Source organism: Eleginops maclovinus, chromosome 11 (genome assembly GCF_036324505.1).
Source record: "Eleginops maclovinus isolate JMC-PN-2008 ecotype Puerto Natales chromosome 11, JC_Emac_rtc_rv5, whole genome shotgun sequence".
NCBI lineage: Eukaryota > Metazoa > Chordata > Actinopteri > Perciformes > Eleginopidae > Eleginops > Eleginops maclovinus.
This window is the reverse complement of record NC_086359.1, coordinates 4,980,383-4,996,198: the sequence shown is the minus strand read 5'-3', so window position 1 is coordinate 4,996,198 and position 15,816 is coordinate 4,980,383. Positions and strand designations below refer to the sequence as shown.

The following is a 15,816-nucleotide window of genomic DNA, read 5'->3' as shown; positions in this document are numbered from 1 at the left end:
CAGCACTCAGCTTTGGGATTTGCTGAAAGGAAAAAAACAAAGCTATATTCCTCTCATAATTTAAATTGACAGTTCTTACCACCAAATCAATTTGCTTCCGCCAGCTTTGTCGAACTAAATTACCCTGGGAAGTAAGGATTCTCAAAGTAGCTCACAATATAATAACAGTGAACAATAGGGGGTGAATATCTTCTATTATTCAGTTCTTCAGTGTAAAGGAACATAGCCTATTAAATTTAATTCAGATTCTTTACAAAGCTAATAGGCCCTAAACTACAACATAGATGACTATTACAGACGTTATAATATTTATATATGAATAGACTTAAGGTAAACTCTATCTTAAGTATATATCTTAAGTGTATAAAGAAATGAAATTCATTGTAATTTTGTTTGCTCAAATGTATTATCAATCAGACTTCATTACCACAAGCTGTTTCGTTAAAACTGTTACACAAAAAGCTTTTCTCAGCTTTAAAAGCTGCAGCACTCATATCCACGCCCGGTTTGTTTACCTGAACCATGTGCACAGTCTGCACTGCAGAAAAAAAGATTACAACCAAGTAATGCTTTGCCTTGCCTACCACCGACCAATCAAATTTCACATGTAGCCAAATCCAACCAATGACAGAACGGGCGGTCTGAGCAGGCGCAGCCAATCGCTCTGAGCGTAGACCACTGATGCAACGGAGATGCAACAGACTTCTAACTCAACAACAAAGTCTGTTGTGAATTAAACAGTATCCCCATCAAAACAATATCATCACATAAAGAACATAAAGTAAGTCTCTGAACTGTACTGGTGTGTGTGAAGGAGTTGTGGTCACGTAAATCAGGACTATCAGCAGGTAACATTAAGGAGCGGGACATAGACTGGCGGTGACAGTCAAGCTAGGAAACAAATGGCACTGCCCGTGCTTCTCCGTTGTCTCTATAGCAACAACGGGTTGTATGTAAAACAAACGACAACGTGTAACTCATTACATAATGTGATTACTTTCAGGATTAACACTGAGTTACAAATTATACAACGAGTCTGAAGTGTTACTTTACTTTTGCTTCGATGAACCAAAATGTGTTGATGTTCTCTTAACGTTTTGAGTTAGTCTGAGGGACCAACATGCTCTCCATGGACCGTTAACTTCTGCACACGGTACTGTTTTGCCAACCGCTGCTTTTCTATTTACTTTGTCCGGATATATTTCCTTTTAACTCATCTCAAATGTACAAGCGACATTATTTGGCTGTATTAAAACAATAATGTAAGAACTTGCAAGTAATTATCACGCACCCTACTGTATTAAATGTAGGCACTACTTCTGAAACAGTAACTATTATTTAGAAGGGAGCCCAGCGGAGAGTTTGTGGGACGTCCTTCGGTGACCCAATAAGGGAGGAGGCGGAGGGATCTGCTCTCAGCAGCACTCTTTGCCCGGTGACGCAGTTGGTTGCTAGGTGTGAATGAACTGATGCTTTCTCACAATTAAGCAGCTCCTCAGTTTACAGGTCGACCACAACAAAGCAACAACTCGTCCTTTTTTACGGATATTCCGGGCTAAAAATGGCTCTTTGAACTCGTGAAGTTGTCGGACCCGTGAAGAAATCGTGCTTTGCTTTAGCAACGCACCTCAAGAGCTCTACCTTTTTTCCTGCAAGAATGGAGTAAGTCAAACTGTCTCTACTCGCTATTCATACAGCTGTGCCAAGTTTGTTTTTTGTTGTTGTGTTTGTTTTTCTCAAGTTGTCGCGGAGTGGTCCGTCCTTTCGCTGGCTCCTCTGCTTCATACATGTTTTCCTATTTGAATATCTTTAAATAGACTATTTGGCTGAATATGTAATGCTTTCGTTGCATCGAGGTTTGAATCTATTTTGTGTTATTTTGTGTGAGGTTTATTATGTAAACGTGTAGCCTCCATCCTATGTTATGTAAACTGAAGATACAGTTGCAGATAAACCTACTGCCACTTTCAGATGCACACCTTGCCAAGTTTGCATTTAGATACCACCTTATTGCAACCTAAGCTGCTTAGTTGATCAAACATGTGATTGTTTAAAGGGAACATGGGATTTGCAGCCGTTGATCTGCAATAATCCTGTTTGATGCTCAGGTTGTCTCTCATTCAAGAGACTAACTGTACTATTGAGCTTCTTGACAACAGTTGGACAGCGTCACTAAGTCCCACGTGCTTTGAGGGCGTCAAGTGCATTTTGATTTTGAGGGAGTTCAAAGCTCAAAGGACTCAGCTCTCACTTGTGTGTCACAGTCTTTCTCAACTCCAAGGGGTTAGTTTGGAAATAGTTTGTTTTCAATGTTATTATCAATGACATTTTCTTTTAATGTTTGTGTTTTGAATAGTTATTATCCTTATTGCTGAAAACCATGATTCTTTAATGATGACCTTCAGAGCATTTATAAATTGTAGTACCTCGTTAAAATGCAGCATCTGAAAAACTTGCTAAGTGCAGCAAGAGTGACAGTCCTGATTCCCAGTTGACAAAATAAGTCGTGTCTTTTAGCAGCATGTCTCTGATCCATGTTTCTGTTTACCTTCCAGGTTTCATTATGCACACCCAGCCCTGCTCTCTGTGGCCCATCTGTCAGACGCCGCTTGCTCTCAGCATATGCTTGGTCTTGGACTGAATCAAAGCACCATCAGACAATATGATGGCAACATCAGCTCCTGTTTGGAAGACTCTTCGTGTCTGCCCGGCAGACCCCCTCGCTCTCTCTCACCCACAGGCTAACCACAGCCAATCACAGGGGTGCAGGGGGGAGGTGTCAGAGGAGAGTCAGCACTTAATTGGTGAGTTGCAGCGAGTACGCTTTTTTATATTTTTCCCCGTTTCAGGTGGGATCGGCACTGCAGCACATTCGTCCTTCTCGAACAGTAAGTTAAAAACTAGCTACGCCTAATACGTTGATGAGCTACAACTATAATTTGAACAAATCTTGCTTTGCATTTACAGATTATGCAGATAAAAAAGCAGCTACTTGCAGTTTGCTATTTTTATAGCGTTTGCATGAACTAGGTTATTTAGCATGTAACGATTGCAATTTTTTTCCTCTCCTCGATAGGTGATGGTCTCACTGACTGGATGACGGAAGAAGTGGATTTCTCCTCGTACCTCCCAAACCCTCCTTCCCCTCCCTCCTCCACCAATGCCTCCCTTCCCCCTTCGCCCCTTCAGAATGATATCCAGGTGCCCTCTGACTTGGAGGTCATGACCTCTCTGCTGCAAGAGGAACTCGCCCAACTAGAGGACTACTTCCTGTCTGAACCACTGCCAGAGAAAGGGCCGAGGCTGGGAAAATGGGACAGGGGTCCACTGCCGGCGGGTCCTCAGCCGTTCAGTCAGCTGCCATACACATCATACTCCACGTCCAACCAATCGGAATCCAGCCCACTCCTTGTTACCCTGGCAACCGGGGAACTGGACTTGCTGAGCATCTGTGGCGGGCCCATTGGGCGATCCAAAATTCCTAGACACGCCCCGTACAGCTGCAGTCGACCCACCGGGTGTTTGAGGAAAAGAGTTCCTGACGGTGCGAGGTTCACTGAGGGCTATGATAACAGTTTTTTGAGTTCCAAAGGAAGCAACTCAGGTAACTCAGCTGTGACCCTCACCGGTAACTATGACTGTGTAGAGGACGAGCAGCTGGTAGGGAAAAGCTACTGCCTGGGTAGTGCAGCCGAGGTCAGAAGATGTGCCAGTCTACCCAAAGACGAGAAAAATTGCTGTTTCAGTCAAGATGTCATAGGTGGTGCGAAGGTTACTGCAGGTGGATTTGGCTTTGGTGGATCACTTGATGTCCCAAACAAGAAAGAGGATTTGCTGATGTATAGCATGAGGGAGGTCAGCGGAGTCACCGGTAGCAACGATGTGCTTAATAATATCAAAACAAGTGTGGAGGTCACAAAAGCCACCGGTTCATGGAAGACAGAGAGCAGTGAAGGTTATCTTCCAGCAGCACCGCAGTCTGAGGCCTTTCATAGCTTCTTAGGCAATATCAACGAACAGGTGAAATCAGAGAGTCTACAGATAGGGCAACATGATTTGCACTGTAATTTCCTGGAGGATCAGGGTCCAGAGTGTCTTTTAATGGCTAGGGAGAGTCTGAGCATGGAGTCTCCGGGGCACAGACAAGCATGCAGGCTGAACGAAGACCACTGTGCTTTAAACTACGAAGACGACCTCATTCCAGGTGAAGGCGGCAAGCGCAAACAGAAGAAGAGAGATCAGAACAAAACTGCCGCTCACAGGTGCGTTTTCCTCTCTGCTTTACAAAAAGACAGTTTTCAAAGTTATTTCACAGGTTAAAGAATTTAATCCGTTTTGCTTAATGCAGGTATCGCCAGCGGAAAAGGGCGGAGCTAGATTCTTTGGAGGGACAGTTGCATTGCCTTGAAGGGAGGAACCGGGAGCTCCGGGACAAGGCAGAGTCGGTAGAACGTGAAATCCAGTACGTCAAAGACCTGCTGATTGAAGTTTACAAGGCCCGCAGCCAAAGGCTCAAGCAGGACACCACAGCGTAACACCAAGCTCCTGCAAGTATATTTAAGGTGGGCGTAACAGGGAGGATGTGGCGCCTTTTTGTGTCTTTAAGATTGTCCAGAAATGAATGTTTGAATTTTTTTTAAATGCATGCTTTGCTAATGTGAATTATTTTTGACATTTAAAACCAACACTTTATCCAATGCGTCCATTGCTTTGGCACTCTAATCACTTGAGCCTGCACTGTGGCATTGCAATGCTTTAAATGACAATCAATTAAAAAAGATATTGCACTGCGTGGATCTACTCATTGAAATAGTTCTTTATCTTCATTAACAGGTTTAAACATTTACCAGCCTTACATTTGAATTGATGTCAGCGATACAAATTCACCTTCTTTTTCTTTTACACTTTTAAGGTTTCATTTACAATTCCTGTACTAAACTTTACTTTGTGGTTGGTGTCAATATGTGAAACTGCATCGCTTCTTTTTTGACTTCATCTTTTAAACCAAATACTTTTCTACAATAATCTTATCGCATCGCTTTTACAGCAAATGTTATTTTAACTGCTTGGAATATTTTAAAATACTAGAATTGCGCTTGAAGATTATTGACTTTAAAATTTGCGGCTGATGTAAAGAAGAGAAGAAACTAAACTCTTGGTTTTCAATTTGAATAACGTTTTTGACAATTTATTTCATTGACTCAAGGTCATAAAACCCAAAATATGTTCTTGAGTTTTGAGTATGTAATTCCGTTATTTCCTATTTATTTTACTGAATGTCAAACATTTACTTTGTTGGAGACATTTTTTTCTACTGTATCAGTTTTTTCCTGATATTTGCATTACTTTCAATGTAACAAATCACTCTGTCCAAATGATAAATTCTGTGACCAAAACCAAGTTTATCAATTACACTGTTAAAGGAGGAAACTGAAATGTAATTGTGTTTGTTGGGTATTTGTATAAATGTCTTCTATTGCAAATTATACAATCTTCTTTGCAGCTCAGGATATGCAATCTGTCCTCCTAACTTACAAATGCCAGTGGATGATCCGGCAGACTTCCATCCTTCATCACACATGCTAAATATTAAAGGTTTTCCCGATGTAAAAACCCTTTTTTCCTTGTATACTAATATTTTAACTAGTGGAGTTTGAGCAGCTTCCCTCGGCATGTTTTTCCATAAACGCAGTGAAAATGTAGATTCCAGAAATAAGTTGGGGACTCTCTGAAGTGCTTGTTAAGGCAATAACTTTTATAGGCCTCTGGCTGATCTGCACTAATTTGTAAGAACTTTTGTATGTTCAGGGAGTAGAATGTGTTAGCGTTTTCTTTGTAGAGAATTAGTCCAAAAAGTGTCATTAGGATATTTGTGAAGGTTCCTGTGTTAGCTTTGGTGTAAGGGAATTGTGTAAAAAATATTTTTCAATTTGATTTGTTGCTAAGCAAATAACCACTACAATTACTGCCTATATCGTTATATATTTTTGCATATTTATTTTAAGACAATCATGGATATGAAAGTTCACTTTTAGAGATTACTATCGTGTGTGTTAGGTTTTTGGCACAAAAAAGAGTCATCTCACATTCTTCAACCATTCTGCGGTGTACTATCAACTCCCGATTGTTAAAACCAAAAATGTGAGATAGCACATTAAATGTGATGTTCATTTAATCATTTCTGCACTTTTCGTTTTTGTGACGTCAAGTTTTTTGTCTTCTAAAAGAAATAAAGTGTGGCATCAAAGCAGTCCGGTTGTTTGTTTCTCTCTTAGGTGTTCCGTCCGATTCGGGAAGTTGACTGGAAATTACAATCACCTGAACATACTTTAACAAGTCTCAGAAATGAAAAGCTGCCGTCTACATTTTTTGGGTGAAAAATATTCGAGCCGTTTTGGGATTAAATAACAGGTCAGCCCAAACCTGCGGGGCCTGACGGACGCTGGCACGCGCTGCTTTCTGATCCGACCCGCGGCCCACTAACATCGACTACATCATTTTAAGGATTTCTAAATTGTATTATTATGATTTTTATACGTATTATTATCATTGTCTGAAGCTTAGCGTTTAGTCGAAGTTGCCGCAAAAAGAAACAGTGTAAAATAATGTATTCAACCTCCAACGCTTTCGAAATCTGCCTGCTTGTTAAACGACATTTTAATAACAGCGGCTCGGCAGTTCAATAAATCAAGACGATTTCATTTAGAAAGATAACAATCACGTGACCCTCCAGCTGTCCCGTAAAGCGTCTTTAAATGTCTTTGAATCCGTGCATGAGACGACATCCTCTGCACGGTCAGGTAAGGAAACACGACTTCCAAATGTCAGTGACGTGCGCAACACATAAACACAACACACAAACAAAACTACAACTTTCGGTTCTGTGACAGCAGAGAAAACCAAAATTCAATTCAGACGTTAAACACCCCAACCACGTGTTGCTCTAATAACGAGTATCTGTCATTATTAGGCCGCTGAAGAGTACTTAAGGTAAATACAGAGGTGGGAGAAGTACTCAGATCTTGTGCTTGAGTAAAAATAGAAGTACCAGAGTGTTAGGAATACTCTGTTACAGTAAAAGCCTTGCAATCAAAATGTTACTCAAGTAAAAGTAGAAAAGTATTAGCATCAAAATATACTTAAAGTACCAAAAGTAAAAGCAGTCATTGTGCAGATTGATCCTTTTCAGAATAATATATATAATGTATTTTGATTTCTTGTGAATTTCCTCCTCTGATTTAAGAGTTGATTATATTTCACATCATTAATCCAAATCTGTAAAGGAACTAAAGGTGTTAAATAAATGTAGTGGCGTAAAAGAACGTGATTTACCTCTGAATTGAAGTGGACCTCGTCCACCTCGTTCCTGTGACATTTCGATAAGCCTACATTTGTTATTTTTCTTGTAATATTTGAACAAGCGGTATCATTAAATAGCAAAATCAGAAAATAAACTTTTGTTTTATTTGAACACAATTTCAGCTGTGCCAACAAAGATCTCAATTTATAGAAGTTTGTTTTTTAATTCTTCCATTTCGATTGTTTGTATCAAGTTCACAAAATCCTAGAATGAAGAAAATCCTTTAGAAAACAGCTCTGTAGTCCTGTAAGACACACTGCTTAAGACAGGAGGATTAAGTATTGTAAAGTCAGGAAGGAGAATATTTATTTACATGTGGCATTTAAGTCTGCCGTTATTCCTATACTGGACTCACTTCCAGCTGTCTGATGAGCTGCTGATAATCACATTGTGGAGGTGCATGTTGTGAAGCCTGAACAAGTTTCTTTCTGGCATCCAGGGATCTAAGGACCTTCAAAGGAAGAGAAAAGAAAGTTACTAACAGAAAAATATTTGTATACACGCACAAGGCTATGACAGGTAGACTGGTAAAAAAAATGATATGAAGGAGCTCAAGGCAAACATACTGAAAGGTAAGAGCCTCATTGTAATGCCATGATCAGAAAACGGACTTTAACGTTGACATTGGCCCTGCTATAATTATTTCTTTACCTGACGTAGTGATTCCTGCTCGCTGTACAGGCACAGGGTTGCAATGGCAGCTTGCCTCACTGCATTATGGGAATCCATGCATGCGGCCCTCAGAAGTAAGCTGGACATGTCTTTATCTGACAGCGAGGAAACAGCGCTGTCAACGTTTACCAGGTTTCCCAGGGCTGCACAACAGTGCCGCCGTGTGAGGGCATCGGGGTCAGTGATCAGAGACGCCAACAGGGCCGCGGTCCTCCCTGCTTCCTCTATCCACATGCAGCCCTCCTCATCGTCCACTCCCTGTTCTGCTATAGTACCCAAATGTCCCTTACTGAGTTTGAACTTGTGTTTATTTTGTTTCTTCTCTTTGCCCCTCCCTGAAGTGTCACTGCCCTTTCTATTGGACTCTTTAAACCCTGCCCCCTCTGCAATATGCCCCAACCAGCTCCCCACTGCCCAGCACGCCATTCTCCGGACAGGTATGCAAGAATCATGAAGACAGTTTATCATGCTTTTGAAAATATCAGGTTTCAGTGTAGGAGGCCTGAATGGATCCATGCTTCCTATAAGTTTACAAGCAGCAGCCCTGATCCGGTCGTAAGAGTGAGTCAGCGCTTGGTGCAGGGCCGAGGCTTCCAGGTGAGGCTGAAGGCGGGCGGGACAAGGGGAAATACGGGCCACGAGAGACAACAGAGTTAGAAGCTCCACGGCAGAATCCCACAGCACATCCAGCTGCAGCAAGTCAGAGAGCAGAGAGCTGGCGGTTCTGCTCAGCGGAGTCTGGCATTTGGATGCGGAGAGCCGGCTGTCCCTGGGTGGTGCGAATAAACCACAAGCAGATTTTCCGAGGCGGGAAGCAGAGCGCTCGGGGTCACACAGGAGCAAACGGCTCAGCAGGGACAGAGGCAGCTCTAATAGCGGATCAGGAAGAGATTGAATTACCTGCCAGAAAGCACAAAAAAACAAAATCACCCAGACAACTCGTCACAGATCAAACGGCCGACAACAAACAATGTTTTCCCCAAAGCACATTAAGAGGTGGAGTAGCATGTGGCTGATGTGAGACTATTGCAGTGTTGCATCAGAGAATTATGTTTGTCAGTGAGGTCTTTATCAGAGCACGGTGAAGGCCCTCACCTGCAGGAGGCTTTCAACAATACCACAACTGTCATACAACTGTAAGATTGTGGCCATGGTGTGTGGAGGCAGGTCCAGGGCGAACGGAAAGCACAACAAGTGGCAGCTCAACACCGACAGGCTGTCGTCATGTCTCTCAGGGTTGCCTTCAGCAGACAAATGAAGACTGCAGGGTATAAGGGATGTGGTTGTTAGCCGCGGGCGTAGTAGTTTTGCTGCTCTAACTTCAGTGGAGCGAATAAAAGGGTACGTAAAGAAATGTGAACACTAACCTGTCAGTACCCAGCAGCAGACCAAGGGTGTACACACATTTTGACTCACACTCAGAAAACAGAGGGATGCATGAGTATGGATCCTTGGTGAAGACAAACAGCGCGATAGAAAGAAAGGAATGCAGCCCTGAAATAAATAAGTGTGTAAAGACATATAGAGACAAGTGTTTGTTGAATACGAAAGGCCTATGTAATTATTTACCATGTGTTGAACAGAACCCTGTGTCTGGAGTTGTCTTAGTTAGTGAGGTTCCAATCTTTTTCCATAAATCCAGAAACAGAACTGGATCCAAACATGAAGGCCCAGAGCCATTTCCATGCTGTTAAAAGAAAAGAATAGGCATATCTCAGATCAAGCATTTCACGTCTATGCAATTGTTTTCATCATATAGGAGTTACTGTCTGACCTCAGTGAGTGTATCCAAGAGTAAAGACAGGAAGCCATCACAGAGTCCCCAGCCGGACGGAAGAGGAAGATGGAGCTGACACGGCACAGGAGACAATGATGGATCATTTTATGCGATGGAAACTTCTGGAGCAATGGAGACGAAACTCAGAGAGACACGGGAGAGCTGGAACTTTGACGGCAAACACTGAAGGTTTATTATGAAGTTAACGGCGGAGAACTGACAAGACATTTGCTGCAGCCACGAGGTGACAGAGCGGTTGCCCGACCAATTCTGAAGATCTCTTCAGTAGTCCGAGGTTTTAACTAGTTCAGAGTGTATAATCAACATTCCTCATTAGTGAGACTAAACCAATATGGATCCTAAATCTAACTAAAGCTGTCGTACAAGGGAAAATAATGTACGTCAGGGAACCTAGGTTCCAGATAAGAAGGGCTTCTAGACGTCCCTGAATAATAACTATCTCATGTCAGCTTGTGCTCGGTCACAGACTGGCAACAACAAAGCGCCCAAACTGCCCCTCCTCAAGGGAGATTACAGCAACCCGAAGGCCGAAGAACTCTCCGGTGTGAATAGAGACAGAGGCAGGAGAAAATTATGAACTAGGACAAAGGTTAAACACCTAAGCAAAATATTCCCTAACATTTGAAACACAGCATTAAAAAAACAGTCAAATGTCTGCTAATCTCACAGACTTAGTACCTCATATGAGTTCAAAAGCAGATTTCTCAGCAGACAGGTCAGGTTATCCATCTCAACTTTGACATGGACTTCGTGTTGCGTAAACAGAGACAAAACAGAGGCAGCCGGAGCCTAAGAAAGAGATCAGAAAATCAGCTCACTGTGTCACACTCACTGAGTCACTCTGTATACACACACTAACTTCAATACTTACTGCCAAAGGAAGGAGGTTTGGTTGATTGAGAATTGTGATCAAAGGCTTGGTGAGGTGTTCCAGTCTACAGTGAGAGAACAGTCCATGAGCTTCGACTCAAACAAAAATCAGCCTCAATGAAGAAAAGGAATAATCAAACCTGTGCTCTTCTTCCGCCCAGTCGCAGTGCTTCTCCCAGTAGATCATGATCATAATAATCATTTCTCCACACGCTGGCACACTCCATGTTTGCTGAGCAGGGAAAAAGTAGGAAAGAGTCAGGAGAACTAATGTGCGACTAATGCTTTGTTGAATATGGTTCCATTCCCATACCTTTAAGAAATGGGTGTTTTCTACAGCTTCATGGATTAGCTCAAAGAGGATGTGCGGTAAACCGAGTTCCTGACCAATGTTGGACAACTCCTCCAGTTCAAATGTCAAAATCAGGTTGCGTAGGACCTTCAGCGGGAGGTGAATCTGCCACGCTTCTTTAACCACGCCAGCTGTTATCTGTCCAAACAAAAGAGGCTTCATTCAAAATGGTTCCAATGTACAATCAACTTGAGTATTTTCAAAACATTTATTGAATTACATGAGCGTTAAACTCCATGAGCTTGGATCTGAGTTGAAGTTTAATGTCACTGTAGTTCAGCATTTCTGTCGGCTGCCTGCTTGGGTCTGTTTCTTGTGCCAGTTCCTCCCAATAGTCCTCACTGTCAACATCCTGAAAGAAAAATACATTGTTGATACTGCAGCATACATTTTCTTTTAAGAGAGCAAACAGTATATTGTATTGTCCAAAAATACATTGGAAACACTGTCCCAATTACCACTGTAAAAGAATATGAAGTATTCTTCTTATGTAAAGACATATTGTTTAGAGGAAAACAGCTGGCACTGACCTGCCTGTGCAGTATGGTCCGACTGTCCCCGACCTCTACAGAGGGGAATTCCTGTTCATAGTCCCTGCTGATCTGACCCCTGCAAAGGAAATGCCTGTACCCATAAACACATGCCTCATTAAGTTTGGTAGTATATTATATATTTTTTCTGAACCTCCATAAACACCTGTGTTTTGACCTCATGCAGAGTTGATTCCCTGGGTTGAAGCTTTGATTGGCAGCGGTCATCTTTGTCTGTTAATGCACGTAGAACAGCTTAACGCTCCTGCATTCATGTCCATTTGTCTAATTTAAGAATGAAAATCCCTGCATGACTCACTTTAGCACTCTCCCCGCCTGCTGCCTTCCGTCTGTGACTTTTGTACATCTGTTCCTGGGCCCGGCGCAACAGTCTGCTCTCTCCGAGAATGGGTACCGTCTTTTCTGCCACTTGCTGGAGTTTCAGGGCCAGCATGTCTGGGCTGGGCGTGACGGTCAGAGGGCTGAAAACGCCTGTGTCTGACAGCACTGCGCAAACACGTGGGAATAAAACAGTTAGAATCAGACAGGAAAATACTATTTATAAAAAAGATTAGTTTCATGCATAGTTCGACATTTTTATTACCTAAAACATCATCAGCAACAAAGGGATGGTGCAGGAGGTCTGGCCATGACAACCGCTTCTGAGGGTCTTTGGTCAACAAACCTTTCAGGAAACTCTGTGAAGGAATGATCAGGTAAGCATCGTGATGAAGGCGACATATTGTCATTAACAGAAAGAATGCCTTGTGACCCCTCAAGCAGGCCTGCAGCTACCAGGGATGTGTCCTCTGTGTTTTGGACAAAAAGGTGGGTCACTTAAAGTTCAGGTTTTCTTTTGTAACTGAGAGAGACACATCAATGCCAAGAAATACAATCGAAATGGAGCATGGCGGCGTCGTGAAGTAGCGTCGGATCATTGGAGTTGTTTTCTTCCACACAAATGCAAACATTATAGTCAGATGTTCCGACACCGTTCATTGTTTTTTTTACTGTGAACAAAATGATCCAGAAGATCTATCCTCTCCATATCAAAATAAAAATGGCTGTTTCTCAAATGTCCAGAGGCTACATGCTCACCGCAAACCTTAATGATCCTTCATACCGTTTAAATATATAGCTAAAACAAGCAAGATCTAAGAAATGTATTAAAATTGTGGCTTTAAACTGGATAAAAGTCAAATAATGACAGCTTCTGGGAGACAACTATAAAGCTGTGGCATGTTTAAAGGGCATGCTACAGTCGACCAAACACAAACGGAACATTACCTCCATAGAAAATGACAGTTTCTCTGATTTTTGTATTGAACATTTTAAATTATGCACATCTAGGTTATCTAGTTGTTTTAAGACATGGGGAAATTGTATATGTTATACCTTTAAGCAAAAAAAGGGAGAAGAGAGATATATCTACATTTTAAAGATACTGTCATATTTTAAAATAGTTGTATGGTCCTGTTCTTAAGCACAGGCTACCTGGCTAACATGTAATGAAGGCATTCAGTGTTCACTGTTCAATCAGTGAAATGAACACTTTCTAAACATGCCACACCACAACAGGCTGCCGCTGTACTGTACCGTGCAGGTGACGCTCATCGAGTCTGGCCATTTGACCGGGTCTCTCACTATAAGCTGCACCAGGTGGAAGATGGAGTTAGTGAAGAACGGAGGCGCCCCCGTGTGGAGTTCATACAGGATGCAGCCCAGAGACCAGAGGTCAGCAGTGTGGTCATAGGGCTTCTCCTCCACCAGCTCAGGAGACATGTACAGCGGAGTTCCCTTGATAGAAGTCAGCACCAAGGTGGAGACGCTCATGGCCCTTGCAAACCTACAGCATAACAGCGTCACATGAAGTTTATGCTTGTGAAAATAAACACCACTGTTTTTTCCTTGAAATAATCATCACCATCCACCTACCCAAAGTCACAGAGTTTCACCACTCCAGTTTTCCCCAGCAGAATATTTTGTGGTTTCATGTCACGGTGGAGAATGCGATGGGAGTGTAAATAATACAGAGCGGAGACCAGCTGGCAGGCGATCTCACGGACCTTGGAAGAAGGGAAGGATGAGCTCATGTTGATCATGAGAAAGCACAACAAGTCTGATGTATGGCTTAACTGTTTCCACAAAGAAAATGCATACCTGGCTCTCTGGTAATTTCCCATCATCCTCAAGAATCTGGAACAACTGACCCTCTGCATACTCAGTTACAACCACAACCTGTCACAAACATATAAGGGAGCATTGAAGTTTAAGCTTGCAGGACAGGGTGCAAGTTTCAATCTCAATGGAAAATAAAAGATTCACAACATGACTTTTTGTACAAATTGACAGTGAAGGATCCTCAGACAGTCCAGGCTAATCCCAGGAGGAGGACTACTACTAAACGCTAAGGTCACACAGTAAAGACGATGATTATGGTCCATAAATTCTCACTAATAAATCTCCCCCAAAAAAATATTAAGGAAAGAATTACCCCTGGAGTATTCTAATGGGACTGACCTCAGACACAAAGATAGATAGTTTGTTAGGTCTAAAGATGTTTTGGAAACTTTGGTGCAATCACAAAAGCTAATGTTGAACATACCTCAGTTTGCGTCTCAAAGCTGTCAAAGAGTTGAACGATATTTGGATGTTCAAGTCCTCTCATAATCTCAATCTCTCTTTTGAGACTGCGTAGCTCCTTCTCAGAGCGACCCAACTTTGGCATGAACTTCAGAGCCACCACCTGATGGACAGATACAGACAGTTAAAAGGCAGGACTAAAAAAGAGGCGGGAAGTAACATTTACCCAAGTACTATATTAACTACAATGTTGAGGTACTTGTACTTTACCTGAGTATTTCCATGTAATGCTAATTTACACTTCTACTCCACTACATTTAAAAAGGTCAATAATGTCATTTTACTACATTTCATTTATTTAACAGCTTTAAATACTGTTGAAAATGCATGTCTAGAAATTAAACGAGTGGACTGGTATTTAAGTCACAAAAGAGTCAAATTATTGAAATATTTTTACAAAAAGTCCATCAGAACTTTGTTTGTCTACAACAGTAAAATGCTACTTGATGCAACAATGTTAACTTATAATCACTCATAATTATATACGCATGAAAAGGCACATTTTGTACATTTGTGCTGGTAACACTACTGTACTTTTAGTAAGATTTTGAATGCAGGACTTTTACTTTAGATGAAGTATTTTGACAATAATGTATTGATACTTTTACTCAAGCATCTCAATCCGTCTTCCCCCACAGCAGACCAGACACACAGCTATCAAAGTGTTTCAGAGAGAGAACAGAGGAGACTCACCTGGCCTGTATATCTTTTCCTCCCCTTGTAAACACGACCAAAGGAGCCCTCTCCAGCTAGCTCCAAAACGTGATACGAGTTCATGTCGACGGTGAACGGCAGGAGGCTAACTGTACAGACGGTCAGGCACGGTTCATCAGTAAGTTATTTGTTGCTGAACACGAGGTTTTTCATTCCTTACAAACAAACGAAAAAACGTCAGTTCAAACCGTTCAGTTATAAGTCACAACTCCTCACTAGAAGCCAGGTTTAGATGCTAAAGTTAACTTCGAGCAGCACCCTTCACTTTAGTGTGCCTCTACTTTATGGATGTAACGACAACACAAATGTAAACCGCTGTCTAACTGCCGTTTCACAAAAGTAACAAAAAACTTAAATACGTTTGACTTTCCACACATATATGCAAGGTATATTTATGCATGGTATTTAGGAAGCGTATTTTATCAACAACGTGCTATTTAAGAAAGTATTTTAAATTCTGATAGCTAAATCAAAACTGGCTCTCATGCGGACAACCCACAAGCAGGGGTCCTTCGCCTAGCAACCACCGTTGCGTTCCTGGCAACGGAGACCGGACAACAAAACAATACTGCTTCTCTTTATTTTATTAATTATACCGGTCACTTTAAAATACATCGTAATCACTTCACGCCATGGCAGTATTTAATTTGTTACACTGGGCAAAGAACATGGCTATTACAAAAGCGTACACAATATGAATGATGATAAAGTGTAAAACTATGCAATTGAGTGTAAAATGAAATTCAAACATTCATATTAAAATAGTAGCCTAGACTTATTGATACATGGTATGTATTAATATCAGTATCAGTAATTAAAAGTTGTACCAAAGTACAGATATTGCAGCAATAATCATTCATTTTCTTTGTGTGGAAGA

The 15,816-nt window shown here is 41.7% G+C and overlaps 2 protein-coding genes across 3 annotated transcripts; one reads left to right on the top strand and one right to left on the bottom strand.

Annotated features, from left to right (window-relative positions):
* Positions 1 to 687: 687 nt before the first annotated feature.
* atf5a (activating transcription factor 5a) lies at positions 688 to 6,251 on the top strand. 2 transcript variants are annotated; one of them, XM_063894254.1, is made up of 5 exons: positions 688 to 781; positions 1,500 to 1,662; positions 2,556 to 2,804; positions 3,077 to 4,262; positions 4,349 to 6,251. In XM_063894254.1, exons 3-5 carry the CDS (start codon positions 2,663 to 2,665, stop codon positions 4,533 to 4,535), a joined length of 1,515 nt encoding a protein of 504 aa, XP_063750324.1. In that variant the 5' UTR covers positions 688 to 781; positions 1,500 to 1,662; positions 2,556 to 2,662; the 3' UTR covers positions 4,536 to 6,251. The 2 variants fall into 2 exon arrangements, with proteins under 2 accessions (XP_063750324.1, XP_063750325.1); XM_063894255.1 differs by having other exon boundaries at positions 702 to 781; positions 1,492 to 1,662.
* A 1,191-nt stretch (positions 6,252 to 7,442) lies between these two features.
* On the bottom strand, positions 7,443 to 15,184 carry stk36 (serine/threonine kinase 36 (fused homolog, Drosophila)). Its single transcript, XM_063895699.1, has 20 exons — positions 14,919 to 15,184; positions 14,188 to 14,328; positions 13,743 to 13,820; positions 13,518 to 13,648; positions 13,179 to 13,428; positions 12,187 to 12,280; positions 11,902 to 12,089; positions 11,749 to 11,816; positions 11,583 to 11,661; positions 11,273 to 11,404; positions 11,014 to 11,190; positions 10,841 to 10,932; positions 10,702 to 10,765; positions 10,509 to 10,619; positions 9,807 to 9,881; positions 9,602 to 9,719; positions 9,400 to 9,526; positions 9,128 to 9,293; positions 8,012 to 8,932; positions 7,443 to 7,811 (listed from the first exon to the last, which is right to left on the bottom strand). Exons 1-20 carry the CDS (start codon positions 15,000 to 15,002, stop codon positions 7,701 to 7,703), a joined length of 3,207 nt encoding a protein of 1,068 aa, XP_063751769.1. The 5' UTR covers positions 15,003 to 15,184; the 3' UTR covers positions 7,443 to 7,700.
* Positions 15,185 to 15,816: the final 632 nt, after the last annotated feature.